The 18,322-nt window shown below is 39.7% G+C and overlaps 1 protein-coding gene across 1 annotated transcript in view; it reads right to left on the bottom strand.

The window, feature by feature from the left end:
- Window positions 1-556: 556 nt before the first annotated feature.
- The window catches only part of NSG2 (neuronal vesicle trafficking associated 2), a 58,683-nt gene continuing 40,917 nt past the window's right edge, over window positions 557-18,322 (bottom strand). Inside the window, exons 4-5 of the mRNA XM_075209642.1 lie at window positions 7,650-7,760; window positions 557-3,887 (exon numbers count right to left, since the gene is read on the bottom strand). Of these exons, the coding sequence (XP_075065743.1) occupies window positions 3,696-3,887; window positions 7,650-7,760 (303 nt within the window). The 3' untranslated portion in view covers window positions 557-3,695. The remainder of the gene's footprint in view (window positions 3,888-7,649; window positions 7,761-18,322) is intronic.

Genomic DNA, 18,322 nt, shown 5'->3' with positions numbered 1-18,322 from the left:
TATTTCTTAGAAAAAATGGAAACATTCAACATAATTAAAGGTGTGGACCCGTGCACATTTTAATCTCCGAGCAAACATCTAGTATACGTTAAGCAAAGTTCTGTAAAGATAAAACATCATAAAGCAGAATTGGGGTGTACTCTAATTCGGTATGGAAAGAAACATAAACAGTTGTGCAACATTACACTAATTGTGCCTCTGCATTTTTATGTGACTATGACCAATCTGACTTTAAAGCCATTGCAAGAAGAAATTGGCTGGAACTCTCAGTTTGTATCCAAATATTAACGCCTTGTGGTCCTGAACAAATCACTTGCTTCTTTATGCCATATATTAGATTGCAAGCTAATCAGATCAAGAAATCTATACCTAAAAATAAACTGCATAGAGTTATATACATTTGTTTGTTAATTATACATAATTAAGATGAACACAGAATAGTTTAGAAATTAAGTCTTGTGCTTTCTCTAATGTGTATGTGGACGTCTTCTCTCTCATTGTTATTTGCCTTTTATCACCTGCAGTTGTTAACAAATAACGTGACAATTGACCACACTTCAGACACAACCAGCTTTATTTTTCCTGTCAGAAAAGAGTGCAATGATTACATCAAAATACTCCAGTCTCTTCTAGCTACGAACAAGAAACACACCACAAAATTATAAGCAAATGAGTGGCCAAATTATTTTATACAGTGACAATGGATTTACAGGTGATAAGAAGTAGTGGAAAGAGTTGCAGAAGAGATTTTGGCACTATAGTCTGGGTACAACACATATTACACCGTAAGCTTAAGGTTATGGAGTACATATGGTAGCACAGCACAGTTCAGAAAGCTCTGCACAGTTTTCACTTTAAATTATTTGAATTTGAGAGTAATACATTAAGGAACCTTTCACTGAACCCTTAAAAGAACATTAAACCAGATTAACAAACAACAATGTATACATTGTATGATATTTCATATCTGTGAATTTGAAGCATGTAGTTGTAGCCTAACGGTAATAACATGTTGGCCTACAATCCTTCACTATGTACAATCTGACTGGGTGTTGTGAGGGATGCAATCATAGATCCATTTACAGAATATAATTATGGCTAATGGAACTGCAATGTACACATTCTACCAAGCTAGGTGAATGTTTAGTTGAGTAAAAAGCACAGTCAGTTGTAACCATAATAAAGTGACCCATTAATAAATATCATTAGACTAAGCAACACAAAAAAATAGCATGGGCAGAATATGGCACTTAAATTGAACTCAAGAAATCAATTTGTGTTCCCATACTACATAAAAGATGTTTTGCAGATCTAGGGAAAGGTACAGGTAGGCTCCCCTACCAGGCCAAGCTTCCAAGGCTAATTGTTTCAAACTAAACCAATATACAATCCACAAAGAAATAATAAAAATAGTCTCATCAGTGCTATATACAATAAGGAAGGTAAATAAACAAAGTCAATCCTTTATCTCATTTCTGAGTACATTAAGGAAAATTATTTGTGCAAATATTACAATTGAAAAATGATCTTTTCTCTTTGTTATGTGGATAGCACATTGATTTAGACAAAAATACATCTTACAAAGTATTATTAACTTGTAAATAACTAGTAATTGGTAAGTAATAAGTAACTAATTAGTAAATATTAATTAGAAACCACTAATTAGTAACCAATTCTAGTAATTATAGTAATCAGTAATTAGCAAAAACTAATTTATCTTACTAACTTTTAAATAATTACCCTCATTGTGTTCTAATTACTCAGCTGCTGAAAGTTTATTAAGTTCTCCTTCTTTTACTAGAACTAGAAATGGATGGTTCATCTTGATCTAAAATTTAAAATTTAAAGCAGTCATAAATTCAATTTAGTTTTACTTGCTGAGGTTGCCAAAACATTCCCCACTAATACTCCTTTATACACCAGTGGATTTATGCTTAGTCATGTATCTACAGGCACAATATGGAAATGGGCTCACAAGCCATATTATCCCCACCACTTAATCATAGATCTTTTATAATTTCATCTATTTATAGTTAAATCCTTTAACTCAGATTAGGTCCATGTTATTTTCAAATCTGCCCACTATCAAAATAATTTTAATAATATATTCTTCACTATTGTTAGCTTTACGTTAGCCCAAACAATTGTGAGAGTGAGGCTAGGTACACACTGGAGGTTTTTCAGCTTATTATGAGGCCAATCACCCAATAAACGACCGTCCAGCCACATATCATGTTAGTCTGTATACTAACACGATGAACGACAATCGTTCCAAAATGCAGATTGTTGTTTCATTTGGTTGGTTGTACTGTTTAAGAACCTTGTTCCAATCACCACCCGATCATGTAGGGAGGTCATGTATGCGCTCACGATCACGATCTCCATAGAGTTTACAGAGTTATGGGGGTAAATGTATGAAAGTCCGATCTTTTCAACTCGTCGGAAATCGGCGACTGTAGAGCTAAAATTTAAAGTGGCGATGGCTTGTGATGTTTGCCTTTACAAGCCATCGCCGCTTTAAATTTTAGCTGCAAAGTCGCCGATTTCCGGCGAGTTGAATAAATCGGACTTTCATTCATTTATCACCATGGTCTTTTCAGTCAAAGTCGGCAATGAACATGTCCCGGTGACTAAATGTAGAGAGTGCTGTAGATGGAATAGTTTGTTCATTCTGAGACTGAATATTGTTGTTTCAGTCACAGATGCTAATAAAATTCGTACGGGCATGTGGATAGCTATAACAAAGTGGTTTTAATCAGTGTGACAGGAATGAGTGAATGAGTGACTATTGTGCTGTCATTCTCTAAACAACTATAGGACCATATGAAGAGTACAGATCTGAAGGTAAATCTGTCTAGTGTGTATTCATGAACTGTCCGTCCGATCGGACCTTCGGTCACATGTACAATCATTGCAGATAAGAAGTCGGTCAGAAAATTCTTCAGTGTGTACCTAGCCTAATAAGATGGGTCAACAGTATTTATGGATACCTACAATCTCTTCTTAGTGCCTCAATGTTAGTATATTTTTCATTAACAAATTTATTTTGTTCCAATGTTTTGTTCAATAGCACTTAGGCTTTGATGCTGCTATTACATAAACTATTGGTATTGGCATCGACAGTAGCATTCCATACATGATTTGAAAAGATGTTCCTTTTGACTGACCTTGAAATATTAAACTTGTACCCTCGCTATTCATGTCTAGGTACATGATAAAATGTTAAGCTGTGAGTGCCGCTTTTCCTTATTTTGTTCCTTGATCTATTATGTCAGTACTCTAGTGGTTGCAGCAGCTTTCTCCAACACACAGTACAACTGTGCCAGTTCACAGAGAACAATGACAACTATTATAAATGAGCACAATGCAAGACATTCAATTGCATATGTTTGCATCTTCTACCAACTGTGTATTGAATTTGGCAATGTTTTTAAAAAACGTAAAAATTCAATATGTACTTTTTTTTTTTTCTATTTTTAAATTGCAAGTTAACAATAAACATTGAACATGCCTTTGTACAAGGTTGTGACTTGGTTACAAATTAACAATAGCAATGCACAAAAAAGAAACATTTTGTTGTTGTTCATTAGTGACTCCCGCAAGTTTGTTTTTAGCTTTGCATCTTCGCTACGGCACCTCATATGAGCCATGCCCAGGACACTGGGAACAGGGAAGTCCCTTAGCTGATTGACCTTCTAGTGACCTTCAGTTTTACTAGCCTTGGCTTCATGATTAATGGATCCTGAAGAAAGCCATGGAGAAACAGATCTTGAACTTGTTTGCTTAGCCATGCTGTAGTGGCTAATTACAGTGTAAAACCTTCCTCGTGAGTTAGAATCCTGTGCAGAGTAATAGGCATCAAGGGAGGATGGTATGCATCTCTTATGCTGCAATACAAAAAATATCTTTCTAGTTATAACTTTAATTGAAATAAATCATTAAAATGAAAAAAAAAGTTTACATTTATTCATCTGAAATGTTCTAGTTTTACAAGAAAAACTATACACAGCACTGTAATATTAAGGATGTAGTGCTCTTTGTATTCATTAATGTTGGATGTAGTGTTGCATAGCTGCTTTCTATGGACATCAGTTATAAACATAAGTGTCACATTGGAAAATAATAGGTACCAGGAATGGGCTTGGATGGCATATTCTTCTCAGGCAGGAATAGACTGCCTGGACCAGCATTAGAAGGACTGCACAGAGGTATGAGTGAACCGAAATGCTGCCATGGGCACTGATTGAATGAGGCACTTTCCTACTCTGTTTTTTTAATAATCTGAGAAGTGCCAGGCCGTCCAGGAATTGCTGCAGTTCCTAGTGGCTGGCCCTTCTCTTGGCTAAGCTCACGGATCAGTCCCCTCATCCATTCCTCCCTCCCTCTCACCTTCAACCCTCCTGCCCTACACCACTCCCACCTCCACTGCTCAGTACTCGTTGAGTCATCAAAGCTTGATCAGTCATGGAAAGCAGACAGAGGATTCTGCCTCCCCGGTACTCTACAGAGTTAATGAGTGTTTTGGGGTGAGGTATTAATGCTATATGGGAACTGAGGAGTGACAGAGGTTTCAAAGTGGTTTGGGGACTGGCATAGAGTTACGGTTATGTGAACACTGGTGTGTGTGTATGCCGGAGGGTTAATGTTATGAGGGAACTAGTGTGTGTGGGGGGGGGGTAATATTATGTGGGGACCGAGGAGTGATGGAGGTTTCAAAGTGTTTTGGGGACTGGTATAGAGGGGGCTACGGTTATGTGAAGACTGGTGTGTGTATGCTGGAGGGTTAATGTTATATGGGAACTAGTGTGTGTGTGTGGGGGGGGGGGTTAATGTTATCTGGGGACTGCTGTTGGGCAGTTAATGTTATGTGTTGACTGCTGGGGTGGGGGTTAAAATTATTTGAGGGCTATTAATCTACTGTGAGGTTGGTGGGGATTACCATTAGATTTGGGACCTCTGTTTTAAATGTACTGTATATGCTATTAATTTGATTTTAGAGCTGGTTGAGATGCCTATTTATTAAATGTGAATTCTACTTTTAATGTTGGTGCTGGCTAGGGAGAAATAGGCCTTTTCATTAAATATGAATGCTAATGTCAGGGCTGGTATGGGGAAATGACATCATGGTTGATTGGAGTGAAGGAGGTTTAATTATAAAACATAAGTACTATTGATTTAATGCTGGGTGCTGGGGCTGTTGGGGGTGGGAGGCCTAGAGTGTTCACTTTACGTTTGGGTTTCCAGGAGGTGATTAGTACCAATCTCTTTTTCCAAACAGAACCCCAGCATTTCAGGGTCCAAACAAGCAGCAACTGAGCTTAAGAAACATGCAGCATCAGATATTGAAAACTTTTAGGAGGAGTTTGAGAGAGCAGCATTATCTGACCTAATTCTGGAGGGCTGTCCATATCTGTTAGGGCTTAGTATGTTCTACTTCATGCTGCTTTGCTCATGGATTGTGAGTTATGTGTACCTGTGGTTATTCAAGTGAGAAAGCTCAATTGTTTAACCACCAAATAGAGCTATGAAATTATTTCCCCCTCCCACAAAAATGTGCACTTTTAGTGGGTGTGTTCTTTCCTTGGCATATCTCCGTCTAGTCATGGACTTGGACCCAGATATGACAAGGAAAGAACACACTCACCTATCATTAACTACTGACAGTTTGTTACTAACAGAAGTAGTAAAGGTCATTTCTGAAAATGCAAAATTGTGGACCTGCAGTGCAAACGATGTTTATGTGACTTTTTTAAACAAATTTGCTTGGCATTGTATGACATGCATGAAGTTTGAATATGAAAATGATGCTTCTCTAGGGGTGCAGAATGTAAATTATCCTTACGTTCGGGGAGGTACAATGCATTGCCAAATCCCATAGCAAAATTTCGGTAGGGGCTCGGCTATATTGCTCTAGGCTTTCCGGGCTCCCCTCTGCTCTCAGAGATCCCTTCTGAGAGGTTACTGCTTTACTCTTGTGAAAGCAAAGCCACAGTCTTGGGGCTTCAAAGGCTGGGGCAGTCACCTCTGGACCCCACAGTGGCTGCATTTCCTACACTCCCTGTATGTCCACCTTTGACTAAGATTAAAGTTTCAGGGAAACTAGTAACAAAAATGCATACAATAATTTCTTACTGTCTTTAAAAAAAAACAACACTGCTATATATTCAAATGACTGTAACTCCACTTTCTCCAATGTGCTAATATTTTTATTTGCATTCCCTTAATGGTAACATATATGTGTATATAATTTTCTTTACATATGTCTATTGTGTTACCAATTTCAAAATACTAATATCTATGCTTTGCAATGCTGAAGGGATGACTAGTTTCAGGAGCTACATTGCAGTAAGCTAGAAATTACCACATCACGTCACTTCTTGCAGTTCATTGGGCTCAATGCCTGTCATATGAGAGCAGGCACACACTAGTAACACTAAATGCATTATAGTGGATGTTAGCCAGGGGGGTAACTAGCAGACGTTGGGCCCCGTAGTAAATATATATATATATATATATATATATATATATATATATATATATATATTAGAAGGGTTCCTAGACCTATGGATTCCACTCACATTGGAACTGAATGCCCAAACAGGGATCTACTGCACATGCCCCGCCCCCGCAAATGCTCAGAAGTACAAAGAGAGGGCCTCTGGGGCATATGCACCTACATAGCCCAGCCCCCTCACTGCCGACCCTCATGACAGCTGCAATGGGTTACCATAATGGTATTTACTACTGCCACAATTTGTATACAAAATGTGCATACTTTAAAAACTAATATGGTAATTTGTAAGTATTACTAGATATAGCAACAAGGTAAATACTATCAGGTGCTTACATCTAGAAAATTGTTATTTCTTAAATGAATTACCACCATTCTGTTGCCTTTAGAAACATGCTGTCTGATATAGTTGCCTCAATATAGGCCCTCCCTGGGGTAATACTACAATCACAGTTTGTCCAACTCAGAGTACATCATAAGATGTCTGATGATGGACTATGACATTGCTGTGAGCCATTAGCTCCTGTTTCTTATTAACACAGCAGAGAAACAACCCACCCACTCATCTCACCCTCTTCTGCCTATTGTCCACCATTTTATGAGATAATGTTCATTTTCCTCATGCCTTCAGCACTAACATAACCTTGAGTCTTAATGAGAATCTCACTGCATAATCTCAATTTTTTTCTATCCAAGTGTATACTGTGCATTACTGTCTATACTTCCTCTGCTGTCTATGTGTCTGAGACACACCTCAGCATGCAAGTTGAACAAACACTAGCTGAAGTATATATAGATGACTTTTAGATACATTTTATCTTACTGTCCACATTCTCCCCAAAGTCCACATTTTTGTAGGATGGTGACAATTCTTGGCAGCCGTGAGGGACAGAGCTTATCAGTTCATTGGCATGGTCTCAGTAAATCGGTAGATCAGGGCATGGCTGGGGGTACCAAGGGCATGACCAACTTTTATTCTGAATTTTTACTAGAGTGTTAAGACATATAGGCAGGCTAATCACAAAAACATCAAAACACCTATTACCACACTTAATGTTTGCAAGCCTAAAGTTTAACTGTATTTCAGGCATACTTTTAGTGGTCTATGCTTTGAATTTTATAAGGAAACATTGCATACCTTGTACACAAATCCATCTGGACAGCTGTGATCATAAGTGAAAGCTTTGTAGACCACAAGGAACACTATGCAAGCGAGAAAGGCAAGTGCCAGGCTTATTAGGATGGTGACCTAGAAAGAAAAGAAGTCAAATAATAAATAAAATTGTGCGCTGCCAGCAAAGTGAAAACCTCATCACTGTTAAAAAAGATCTGCGCTGTCACTTCCAAGATATAATTATTAGATCCTACTGATGTATTTATTTAGCTTTACTTCAATTGGAATGATGTTTTCAAGCGCCTGTTTTGCCCCTGGGATACAAAAGAGGGACACTGCAGTACTGAAAGGATTACAATCAATAGGAGGAAATTGACAGCTTCCCTCTTGCAGAGCCGAGGAATGAAGACAAGTAAGCATCATTAGGACCTGAGTGTTCTTTCTGATCTTCCTGGAAACTGACATCACGTCCTTCCTTGAATGGCCTTTTCATAATGCATCATGAATTAAATTACACAGTGCATCTTGAGGATTTCAAAAGAAAGAAAGCTTTTCAAGAGGCTTGTGCTTTCAGCACATCTGCTCATGAGCACATGTAACCTGGCAGCCCCCCACCAGTGCTGAAAACATATTATTGTTCTATCCTAGAGAATCGTATTTATAGAAATTATCCTTTTCATTTTAATGTTTATATAATTTTCAATTTTTACAGACCCGAATGCAAGCCTTAAATCTCTTGTGCTTTACACAGTAATATTTTGATACACATCGCTTTCATCTAGAAGTATTAGCCTCCAGAAAGCAACACACTTCTTTCAAACATTTTCATTAAAAACCAAAAGTCTTTATAGGGTTTTTTAATGCATGTCTGGTACAATAGCAGTCCAAGGGGTATTTACTAAACTGCAGATTTGAAAAAGTGGAAACTTTGCCTATAGCAACCAATCAGATTCTAGCTGTCATTTTGTAAAATGTACCTAATAAATGATTACTATAAGCTAATTGGTCGCTATAGGCAACATCTCCACTTTTTCAAACCCGTTGTTTAGTAAATATACACCCAAGTATCAACTCTGATAGTCTTTATATTATTAGCCAGGGTTGTTCATTATATATAAATGAATATATATATATATATATATATATATATATATATATATATATATATATATATATATATATATATATACATATCGGCAACGCTTTGGAATTCTGAGTAGACAGCGGGCAATGGTCACCCGCGTACAGCCATTAGTCGCCATTTTGGCTGGGTGAATTCAGGTCTACAAGACGAACCAATTGACTTCATTTCCATGCAATAAACAAGGAAGTATTTACACAGGGCTTTAAACCAGTCGTTAAGGTCATCAAACCTTATGGATTTCATTAATATCACTAAACTTGCAAAAGGTAGTATGTTTATACCAGCTAGTTATACATCTGCAGAAAACTTATGGGCACAACCGCTAGACCAGATGTACAATCATGACAAATGGTTTATTAATAAGTGAGGTGTGTTTAAGAAAACCCATAAAAGGTTCCAAATGTTGGTTAAATTAGTCCAGGTTTTTAAGGACACATTTTGGAAACTGGAGCATGCGGAAATGATAGCTAGAAGTATGTTGACTAAGAACGTTAATGTAATAAATCAGGAAGATAGCTGTAAAAATTGTATTGATAAAGATAAGGAAATCGCTGAGTTATGCGTTGACCGTAATACTGCAGATGATCGGATGGCTTCTACTGAAGACCATATGGCACAATTACAACAGGATTTAGAAAGTAGAGCCTAAATGATCATGAATATGCAGGGTTTAATAATTGATATCTTACATTTGATAAAAGAGCTATCTAAAAGTAATCCTCGGGTGGACTCTACAGAGTTAATACCCACAAAACAAATTTGTGTTTTTAATAGGGAAAGTGGTAGTACAGCTGGGTATCAAGCAGATTTATCTGGCTTGGATCTCACTGCACCACTACTTGATATGCTGGATGTAAGATCCCCTGTCACTTACCCAGTGATACGCACACTGGAGTACACCCCAACACCGTTGGGAAATACTATTGGTGCATGGGCACAAGACCAGAAGAGTGGATGGGATGTTATAGATTCCACTCCTGTCTTAGGGCCAAGCAACAATGGTTGCAAGGATTTGATCTCTTTCAATTAACCTTTTACAGGTAATATTATAAAGAGAACAAAAATCCTCTTGGAACTCTAAAAAGAATTTCCTCAATATGATAGCAGTTTAGACCCTTTTACCTCATGCAATATTTTTAATGGCCATTGCACTCAACTTAGTGTGGCCCCAGAAGATCGCATGGATCTCTTCAAGTTGTGGCTACCCACTTACCTTAGTCAAAGTTATGAGACCACTGGGGACACTACCATGACAAAAAGGAAAGAATAGCTGCTCTTATGTTATTGACAACAGGGCATAGGGAGGTAACTCCAAATATCCTAAATAGTTTCAAACCTACAATACGCCATGAACCTTTAGCTTTGTGTGGTTAAATACAACTGGAACAGAGCATGATTGCGGTCTATTGACACATTCCCTCACAACATCTTTCTGCAGGCAGATAGCGCACCCTGATGACAGAATCATCCTTGTTGACGAGCCTCGCTCTCTAGTGGATGGGACATATGCGACAGGTTATGCTGTCTTGGATGAGACCACTGGGACCCAGTGCCTGGTTAAACTTCCAGGTCACCTGTTAGCACAACGCGCTGAGTTAGAAGTTGTGAAAGAAGTACTTTTTCTTCAGCCCCCAGGGCGGCATACTATATACAGTGACAGTTCATATGTAGTGCGATTTCTAACATCACACTTAGAGACCTGGCAAAAATGTGGATTCAAGGACAGCCAGAATAAACCTTTGGAGCACGTTTCAGTTTAAAAAGAACTTCGGTAATAGGAAAAGTCCTGATGAGGCTGCAATTACCAAAGTGCCTGTACACTAGAAAGGGAACAACCCCTTAATCATAGGAAACAATGCAGCAGATGAAGCAGCAAAAATGGCTGCAGTATCTGGTATCTTTTGTGATCCAGATGCTAAATTTTTGCCCTCATTGCAGATGGCTGTACACAGGAAAGTCCTCAAAGAAGGACAGGTGTCATTTGAAGAGGAACAGGTGAAAGACCCTCTTCTTATGACACTCAGAATTTCACCACAGGATCCCTGGTCTATCAGACCGGGTATCTTGTTCCTTGTAACAGGAGAAAATTTAGATCCACTCTCAGCAGTCCCTTCACATCTCCAAGTGGAGCTGACACAGCTCAATCACAAGATTCTTGGGCACCCTGGTTGGGATAAGTTTTTGTCTCTGCTAAAGAGTAAATTATACTGGCCAGGAATGTCCAAAACAGTAGAGTGTGTTACTGAAATATGTCTTGTATGTGCCCAAATCAACCCTAGGGCACCACCTATCAAGCCAGCATTACAGCGTGTGTCTCCTGCAGATGGGCAGCCTTACAAAATTATTTCATGGGTCCACTACCAGCAGGCAGTCGCAATTGTCACTATGCCTTGGTAGTTGTTGATGTGTTCTCGAAGTGGGTAGAAGCCATTCGAACAGTGAATGACTCAGCTACCACTATAGCACGGGTCCTATGGAAGCAAATTTTGACACGCTGGGGAATTCCCAGGATCGTAGAATCTGATTGTGCTGAAGGTACAGAGGCCAGTGACTACCACGAAAAACTCTCAGAGGAGGCGCAAGGTATTGTGGGTCCATATTGATCAGGCAAAAATCACCCAAGCCTCCTCAACCCAGTAAAGCACTTGTGTGCTCATTAAGTTGGGAACAAAAGAGGAGTGTGGGACAATAAAACCATCCTTCTAAAGGTTCTAGTAAAGAAAATTAAAACCTGTCCTTATTGAAAAGAACTAGACTCATGCCTTATTTCTTAGCAGATGATGGAGCCCAAGGAAAGATCTGTAACACCAGCATCCAGAGGACACCGTTACAAATCTCATTCCTCTGTAGGAGAGCAAAGGTGCTCAGTATACTGCCCTCTGAGAAAACTAGTGTTACAGACATTGGTACTACTGGTAGGTGTGTTACTAGTGGGTTTTGCTTCTCCTCAGAATAACGAGGAGGACAGGGGTGGGTCAAATACAGCATAAATAAGAAATTCCCAAAGATCTAATTCTACTAACCAGATAGAGCTTTTGGTAGTAGAAAGTCCTAGAGCTCTACTCTAATGACAGCTTTGTAGTGGGTCAATGGTATTTTTATGGGTTTTGGAGATATGGTTATGCTGGGGATAAGGTCCGACACTATACCCCTAAAGAAAATGTGTCTGCGAATCAACATGATCTACATACACTCTGCCTTAAAGAATATAACTATTATAAGGATATTGATTTAGTGCCAAATAAATCTGTCAGGTGGATATCAAAGAATCCTCATTTACCACCCTTTAAGAAAACACCATATAATGTAACAGAGATACTGTGTACAAAGCAGGGAGTACTGGACCCAGAAGATACCACAGGGGGAGAATATGACGGGTAGTATATTCTAAAAGCCACCTTCAGAGCATTTAACGCTCAGGATAATCTGCGTGTTCAAACATATTTTGATAGACCTATTCCAATTATAGGTACCATAACGGGATACTGCATGTTGAGAGATTCCCAATTGTTATTCACAAGAGAACTCAAATATCCCCAAGGTCACGTTCCCATGGATTATTTACAAACTAGTGTTATGATAATGAACTTGAACTGTAGTTGCACAGGCCAAGCTATGTAGAATAACGACCATGAGCCAGTAGACATGGAAGGCTTGTACAGAGCTGCCATTTTGAAAATTAGAACAGATGCCAAAAATCAGAAGTACATCCTGCTAGAGGGATCAGCATTTAAAAGATCTTTTATGATAACAATTATGAGAGGCATGTGTGTACTAGAAGTTGCTGGATACTATTTTATTATATATGCCCATTGGGAACCAAATAGGCAAATGGTTATGTTAGCTCTAAACCCCTGGAGGTGGGATAAAGTATGTAATGGCATAGATACTCCGGTAATTGATGTATGAATGGATGGTACCCCTATGACCGAGGAGTACAGGAACAGATATGTGTCTGTTGACAGGAAGGATCCTAGTGGAAAAGGTATTAACTTTGAATTCAACATTGATGGACCTTTTAAATGGCCATTCTGCAAAGTAGCAGATGAAGGGTGTTGGGCATTCTCTGGTGGATTTATCTCTCCAAAACAAAACCTGTTAAATATCTCTCCTTATAACCAGGGCATAGTGACCAGTGGTATCCGTTTAAAGGGAGAGGACAAGTATGTGTGACTACAGTCAGAATACCTTATGAAACAGAAGTGTTAGAACTAGTCAGGCCACATTTTGATGATTGTAACATCCCTATCCATAAGATAGCAGATCTGATAGCGCCCCAATTATCATCTGCATGGACAATAATAACCAACGTCAAATTTATGCTATACACCTGGAGAATTTCAGTACAGGATTTCAGAGTAGATCGTTGGGATTACAGTTGTGAGGAACTAGTGAAGAATCAATTAGATATGCTAAAGGGATGGGTATAATCTGGACAAGAATCAAGAAGAGATGACTGGAGACTTAGAAAAGATAGGAGGAAGCGAGATGTAATTGCAACCGCTCTTGGAGGAGGTGCAATGGAAATAGGTACACTGAATACTATGGATTTAGAGGTTCTGAGGAATAAATGTGGGAACCTGGCACAACATACAGGAGATGGTATATGGACTCAACTCGATGTAAATCACATCCTTGAGAACTTACAACATGCTCATATAGATGCCACTACCTCTCTATCTGTAGCCCTTCGGGAAAAATTTAAAGGGTTGGTGTTGGGTCTCATTGGAGAACAAGATAGAGCTCAATTGGCTCTGGCATGTACACAGGTTCAGAGTGAACTCTCAGAAAATTTAAGACACATAGTGTCATCTCTCCATAATGTTCACTATCCATTCAACCTTAGACAGAGGATAAAGCAATTTGTCCCTGCCTTTGCGTTGAATCATACAAACTGGTGGCTCACACAATGGCATAGTTGCCTGAATCTGACCTGTACTGCTTCCTCTCTAGCTCCTGTTTCTGGTAGAGATGGGAAGGGGTACACTGCAGTAAGTTTAGGTATTCCAATGTCAGGGGATACAATACTCCAACCACATCTCCAATCTGACACGTTAACATATGGAGGGTCACATCCATATCTATTTGACATGGATGGATGCTGGAGACGAGAACACGCCATATTGTGTCAAGGAAATCATGATAGAGTACTCAGGCAACAGTGCTGGGATACTGAAGGATCATGTTTGATGGATGTTAATCCAAAGCCATCATCTAATTTAAAATATCTGGGTCAAGGTTACTGGTGCTGGTATCAATTCCAAAATGTCTTGTATACTGTTTATGCTATTAACTGCACCCAAAAAGCAAACCTCCTCTGAGGAGCATATTGTACTCTTATTAGCACTCTAGGTATCGATGTAGCAGACGATATGAAGTGACTAGATATCCGCCCAGATACTCCTGTGAGGCTTCAGAAAAATTCCACTTGGTTTCGGGACAGAGCTCAAGAACTGGCTGCTCGACTTTGGGAAGGAGGACAACATCTTGGAGAAACTGAAGGAGATGGAGAAACAAGCGACCATCAAGCTGGAACATGATGCCATCAAAATCACAAAGATCCTGCAAGCCTTAGAGGAAGACGCCAAAGTATCGTGGTGGGAAAGCATATTTTGGTTACAGTCCAAAAGCAACATCATTTTTCAATCTCCTCATACATCCCATAATAGTTCTCCTTTTGGTATTAATCCTATATATTGTACTTCTGGTTGTCTACTGGTTGTCTACAGAAAGATAAAAAGAATGACTAAAGAACTTAAAGACACTGTAAAGCTATACAATGAAGAACAACGTATAAGGACTAGAAGACAACAAATGTCGAACTATTAAGGGAGGGGGGATATGGACTGTTATGGATTATTTCATTTATGGACTAGCTACTAAACAAACTACATGGAATATTTTTGTTATGCACCACCAGATACGACAAGATTCTCATTTTTTTCATGGACTTCACTATTAATGGCGCAAGATTTGTTATTTTTTATAGAATATCCCTTTCGAAGGGAGATACTTTTTCTACTATGGATCTCTTAGAGGGTTTTTCCTGGGATGTCGACAATTGCATAGAGGTTTTTTATTTCCTCCATAGTCGGTAGGAAGAGGACAAGTGAAAGTTGGTGATCATTGGGGTCCCTCTCTCTCCTTCTTCCTGGATTCTTATCCATCTGGACTTCAATAGAACATTCATAGTCTTTACGATCCTTCAAACATCATTCTGCTTAAAAATTCATATACATAACTTGTGAAAAGGCCTTCTTATAACTTGAAAAAGGACTCTGCTAACCTTGGAAAAGAGAAATTGTTAACAATGAATTTTATTCCAAATGCTTCAGGACTTTAAACAAGATCTACACCTAACAAGTATTACTCAAGGACTCTTTCTAAGATATCTATGTGGACTTCCTTTGAACTTGATGATTTTTTTTTGTTCCTTTAAAAAATGTCTTATAATGTTATGTTTTATGTTATTACAGAAGTGAGTATATAATTGTACAAAATACACTTAGATAGAGACAATTGACTTAAAGTAAACCTTCCAACTTGTTGTGTCGGATTACTGACAACAGGGGAATGTGAATGAGCTCCTATATCGCCGCTGATCACGCAGTCGCGGTGGGCAGAACTTGAGCCACGAATAATGGCCATTAGCATTCCACTGCTGTTTACATGCGCCAAACTTTTGTGCAGATTAAGATATGAATTGGCTGAAAACCAGAGCATTTCAACAAAGAAATCGTCTCACATTTGGCAGAGAGCATTGCAAACAAAAGAAAACAAGTGCTCACAGGACAAGAAGTGACAGCTATGAAAAACACAGAGCAGTGAGTCATCATTGCAGGTAGTGTTCAGATGTGGGAGGTGTAGTAAAGCTAACAACCCCCACCTAAAGCAATGCATTCTAGGTAAAGGTTTATAAGCCACTGAAGCATGCAATACAGTGCTCTTTTGACCACACCACATACACACCTAGAAGTGGGGACATCTATTCCACCTGGAGCCTACAGGACATACACACTCCACAGTAAGCTTATACCTTATCTGTCTGTAACTTTTATCTTCTTATATCTGTCTGTATATCTTCTTATTACACTCTATTTCTATTAATTTTCTGAATCTTTTTACAAAGGCTACCTCCTTCCCCCATCTCAGGAATGCTTACTGTCTATACTACAATGAACTCTAGCTTCCTTCCCCCCATCTCCCTCTCTCTCTATGCTTGGTCTGTATTATCCTTTGGCCTGAACACGTTTCTATCTTACACACACTTGCAAACAGACATTTATCCTTAAATACATCCTCTTTGTACAAATCCTATTTAAACACACATAAACATGTGCTTGCTTAAACACATTTCCCTTTACACATTTAAACACACATAAACATGTGCTTGCTTAAACCCATTTCTCTACACATTTAAACACACATAAACATGTGCTTGCTTAAACACATTTCTCTTTACACATTTAAACACACACAAACATGTGCTTGCAATCTTTATTTCTGTCTCTCATTTAAAAGATATACTCTTCCTATTTAAACACACACAAACATGAGCTTGCTTAAAACACATTCTTTCTCTTTCTCGTTACATCTAAACACACACTACACAAAAGAGCAATACTGATGATACACTCATATACATTTCTGTCTTATTGCATATACACTAGTACAGTGTTGGCTAACCTGTGACACTCCAGGTGTTGTGAAACTACAAGTCCCAGCATACCCTTCCAGCAATAAGCTGGAACACATTGGCATAGCATGCTGGGAGTTGTAGTTTCACAACACCTGGAGTGTCACAGGTTAGACAACACTGCACTAGTACATATATATATATATATACAACAGAATAGGATATTATATAGTTATTTCTGAAGTTTTAACATCATGTCTGTTGAATCTATAATGTATTATCTGTATTGTATGTATGCATTTATATATGGTATGTTTGATTATCTTTGTAAAGTAAAAGATTGTATCTTTATGCCTGTTTTGTATGTTTAGATAACTGGAATGAATAGGATGAATGGATGTTTATATAGATAATGCAGTATAGTGAAGTAAATGATAGATTGGTATTTATTTAGCGATTAACACTTAATGGTGGGCTATCTGACGTCAAGGTCAATAGATGTGTAATACTTAGGCGGTATATATACACAGGGATATAAACGGTATATAAACACAGGGATTGCATAAGTCGCTCTTACGGATTTCTAGTTGGGATGCGCAAGCATGACAACTGGGATACCTTATTTATACTGGGAGACTTTAGCATCCCTGTTGACAACTGTTCTGACCCTGCCACCATCAAACTTCTCACTCTTTCCTCCTCCCTTGGCCTCACTCAGTGGACCTCCTCCCCTACCCACTGTCTTGGTCACTCCCTCGACCTTGTCTTCTCTCACCTCTGTGATCTCTCTGACTTCTCCAACTCTCCCTTCCCACTCTCCGACCACCATCTCCTCTCCTTCTCTCTGTCCTCCTCCCCCTCTCCCACCTCGCCTAAAGCCACCCTCACCAGGCGCAACCTTGACACCATTGACCCCATCTCCTTCTCCGCCTCTCTTGAAACTTTCCTATCACCCCTTCCCTCACTGGCCTGCCCTGATCAGGCATCCTCTCTCTACAACCAATCCCTCACTACTGCCCTGGACACCATCGCCCCGGCCTCTTCTATCCGCCGTCGTCGCCTTACTCCCCAACCCTGGCACTCCAAACTCACCCGCTCCCTCCAAAAGTGCTCTCGCACAGCTGAACGCCTCTGGAGGAAATCTCGTTCCCTGGCTGACTTCCTTCACTTCAAATTTATTCTCTCCTCTTTCTGCTCTGCCCTGTCCCTCGCTAAACAATCCTTCTTCAAGTCGCTCATCTCTTCTCAGTCCTCCAACCCCCGCCGCCTCTTTGCCACATTCAACTCCCTCCTTTTCCCCCCCCCTACCACTGTCCCGCCTTTCCTCTCGGCATCTGACTTCGCCTCCTTTTTCTCCTTCAAAATTGAAGCCATTAGACACAACATCTCCTCCTCCCACCCCTCTCCCCCCACTCCCACCGCTTCACCTCCCGCCATCAACCAGCTGTGGTCCTCCTTCATCCCCACATCAGGTGAAGAAGTTCGCTCCCTTATTCTTTCCTCTCCACCCTCTACCTGTCCTCTTGATCCCATCCCCTCCCACCTCCTTCGCTCTCTCTCTCCTACTGCCTGCTCCTACCTCGCACACCTCTTCAACCTATTACTCTCCTCTGGCGTTGTCCCATCCTCATTCAAACACGCTCTTCTCTCCCCTATCCTTAAGAAACCCAATCTCGGCCCCACCTCTCTTGCTAACTACTGCCCTATCTCTCTTCTCCCATATGCCTCCAAATTACTTGAGCGGATTGTCTGCAGCCGCCTCACCAGACACCTCTCTGACAACTCCCTCCTTGACCCTCTCCAATCCGGCTACCGCCCCCTCCACTCCACTGAAACAGCCCTGGCTAAAGTTACCGATGATCTCCTATCAGCCAAATCCAAGGGTCACTACTCCATACTCATCCTCCTTGACCTCTC

Source organism: Mixophyes fleayi, chromosome 4 (assembly GCF_038048845.1).
Source record: "Mixophyes fleayi isolate aMixFle1 chromosome 4, aMixFle1.hap1, whole genome shotgun sequence".
Taxonomy (NCBI): Eukaryota; Metazoa; Chordata; class Amphibia; order Anura; family Limnodynastidae; genus Mixophyes; species Mixophyes fleayi.
This window is presented reverse-complemented; position numbering and strand designations above follow the sequence as displayed.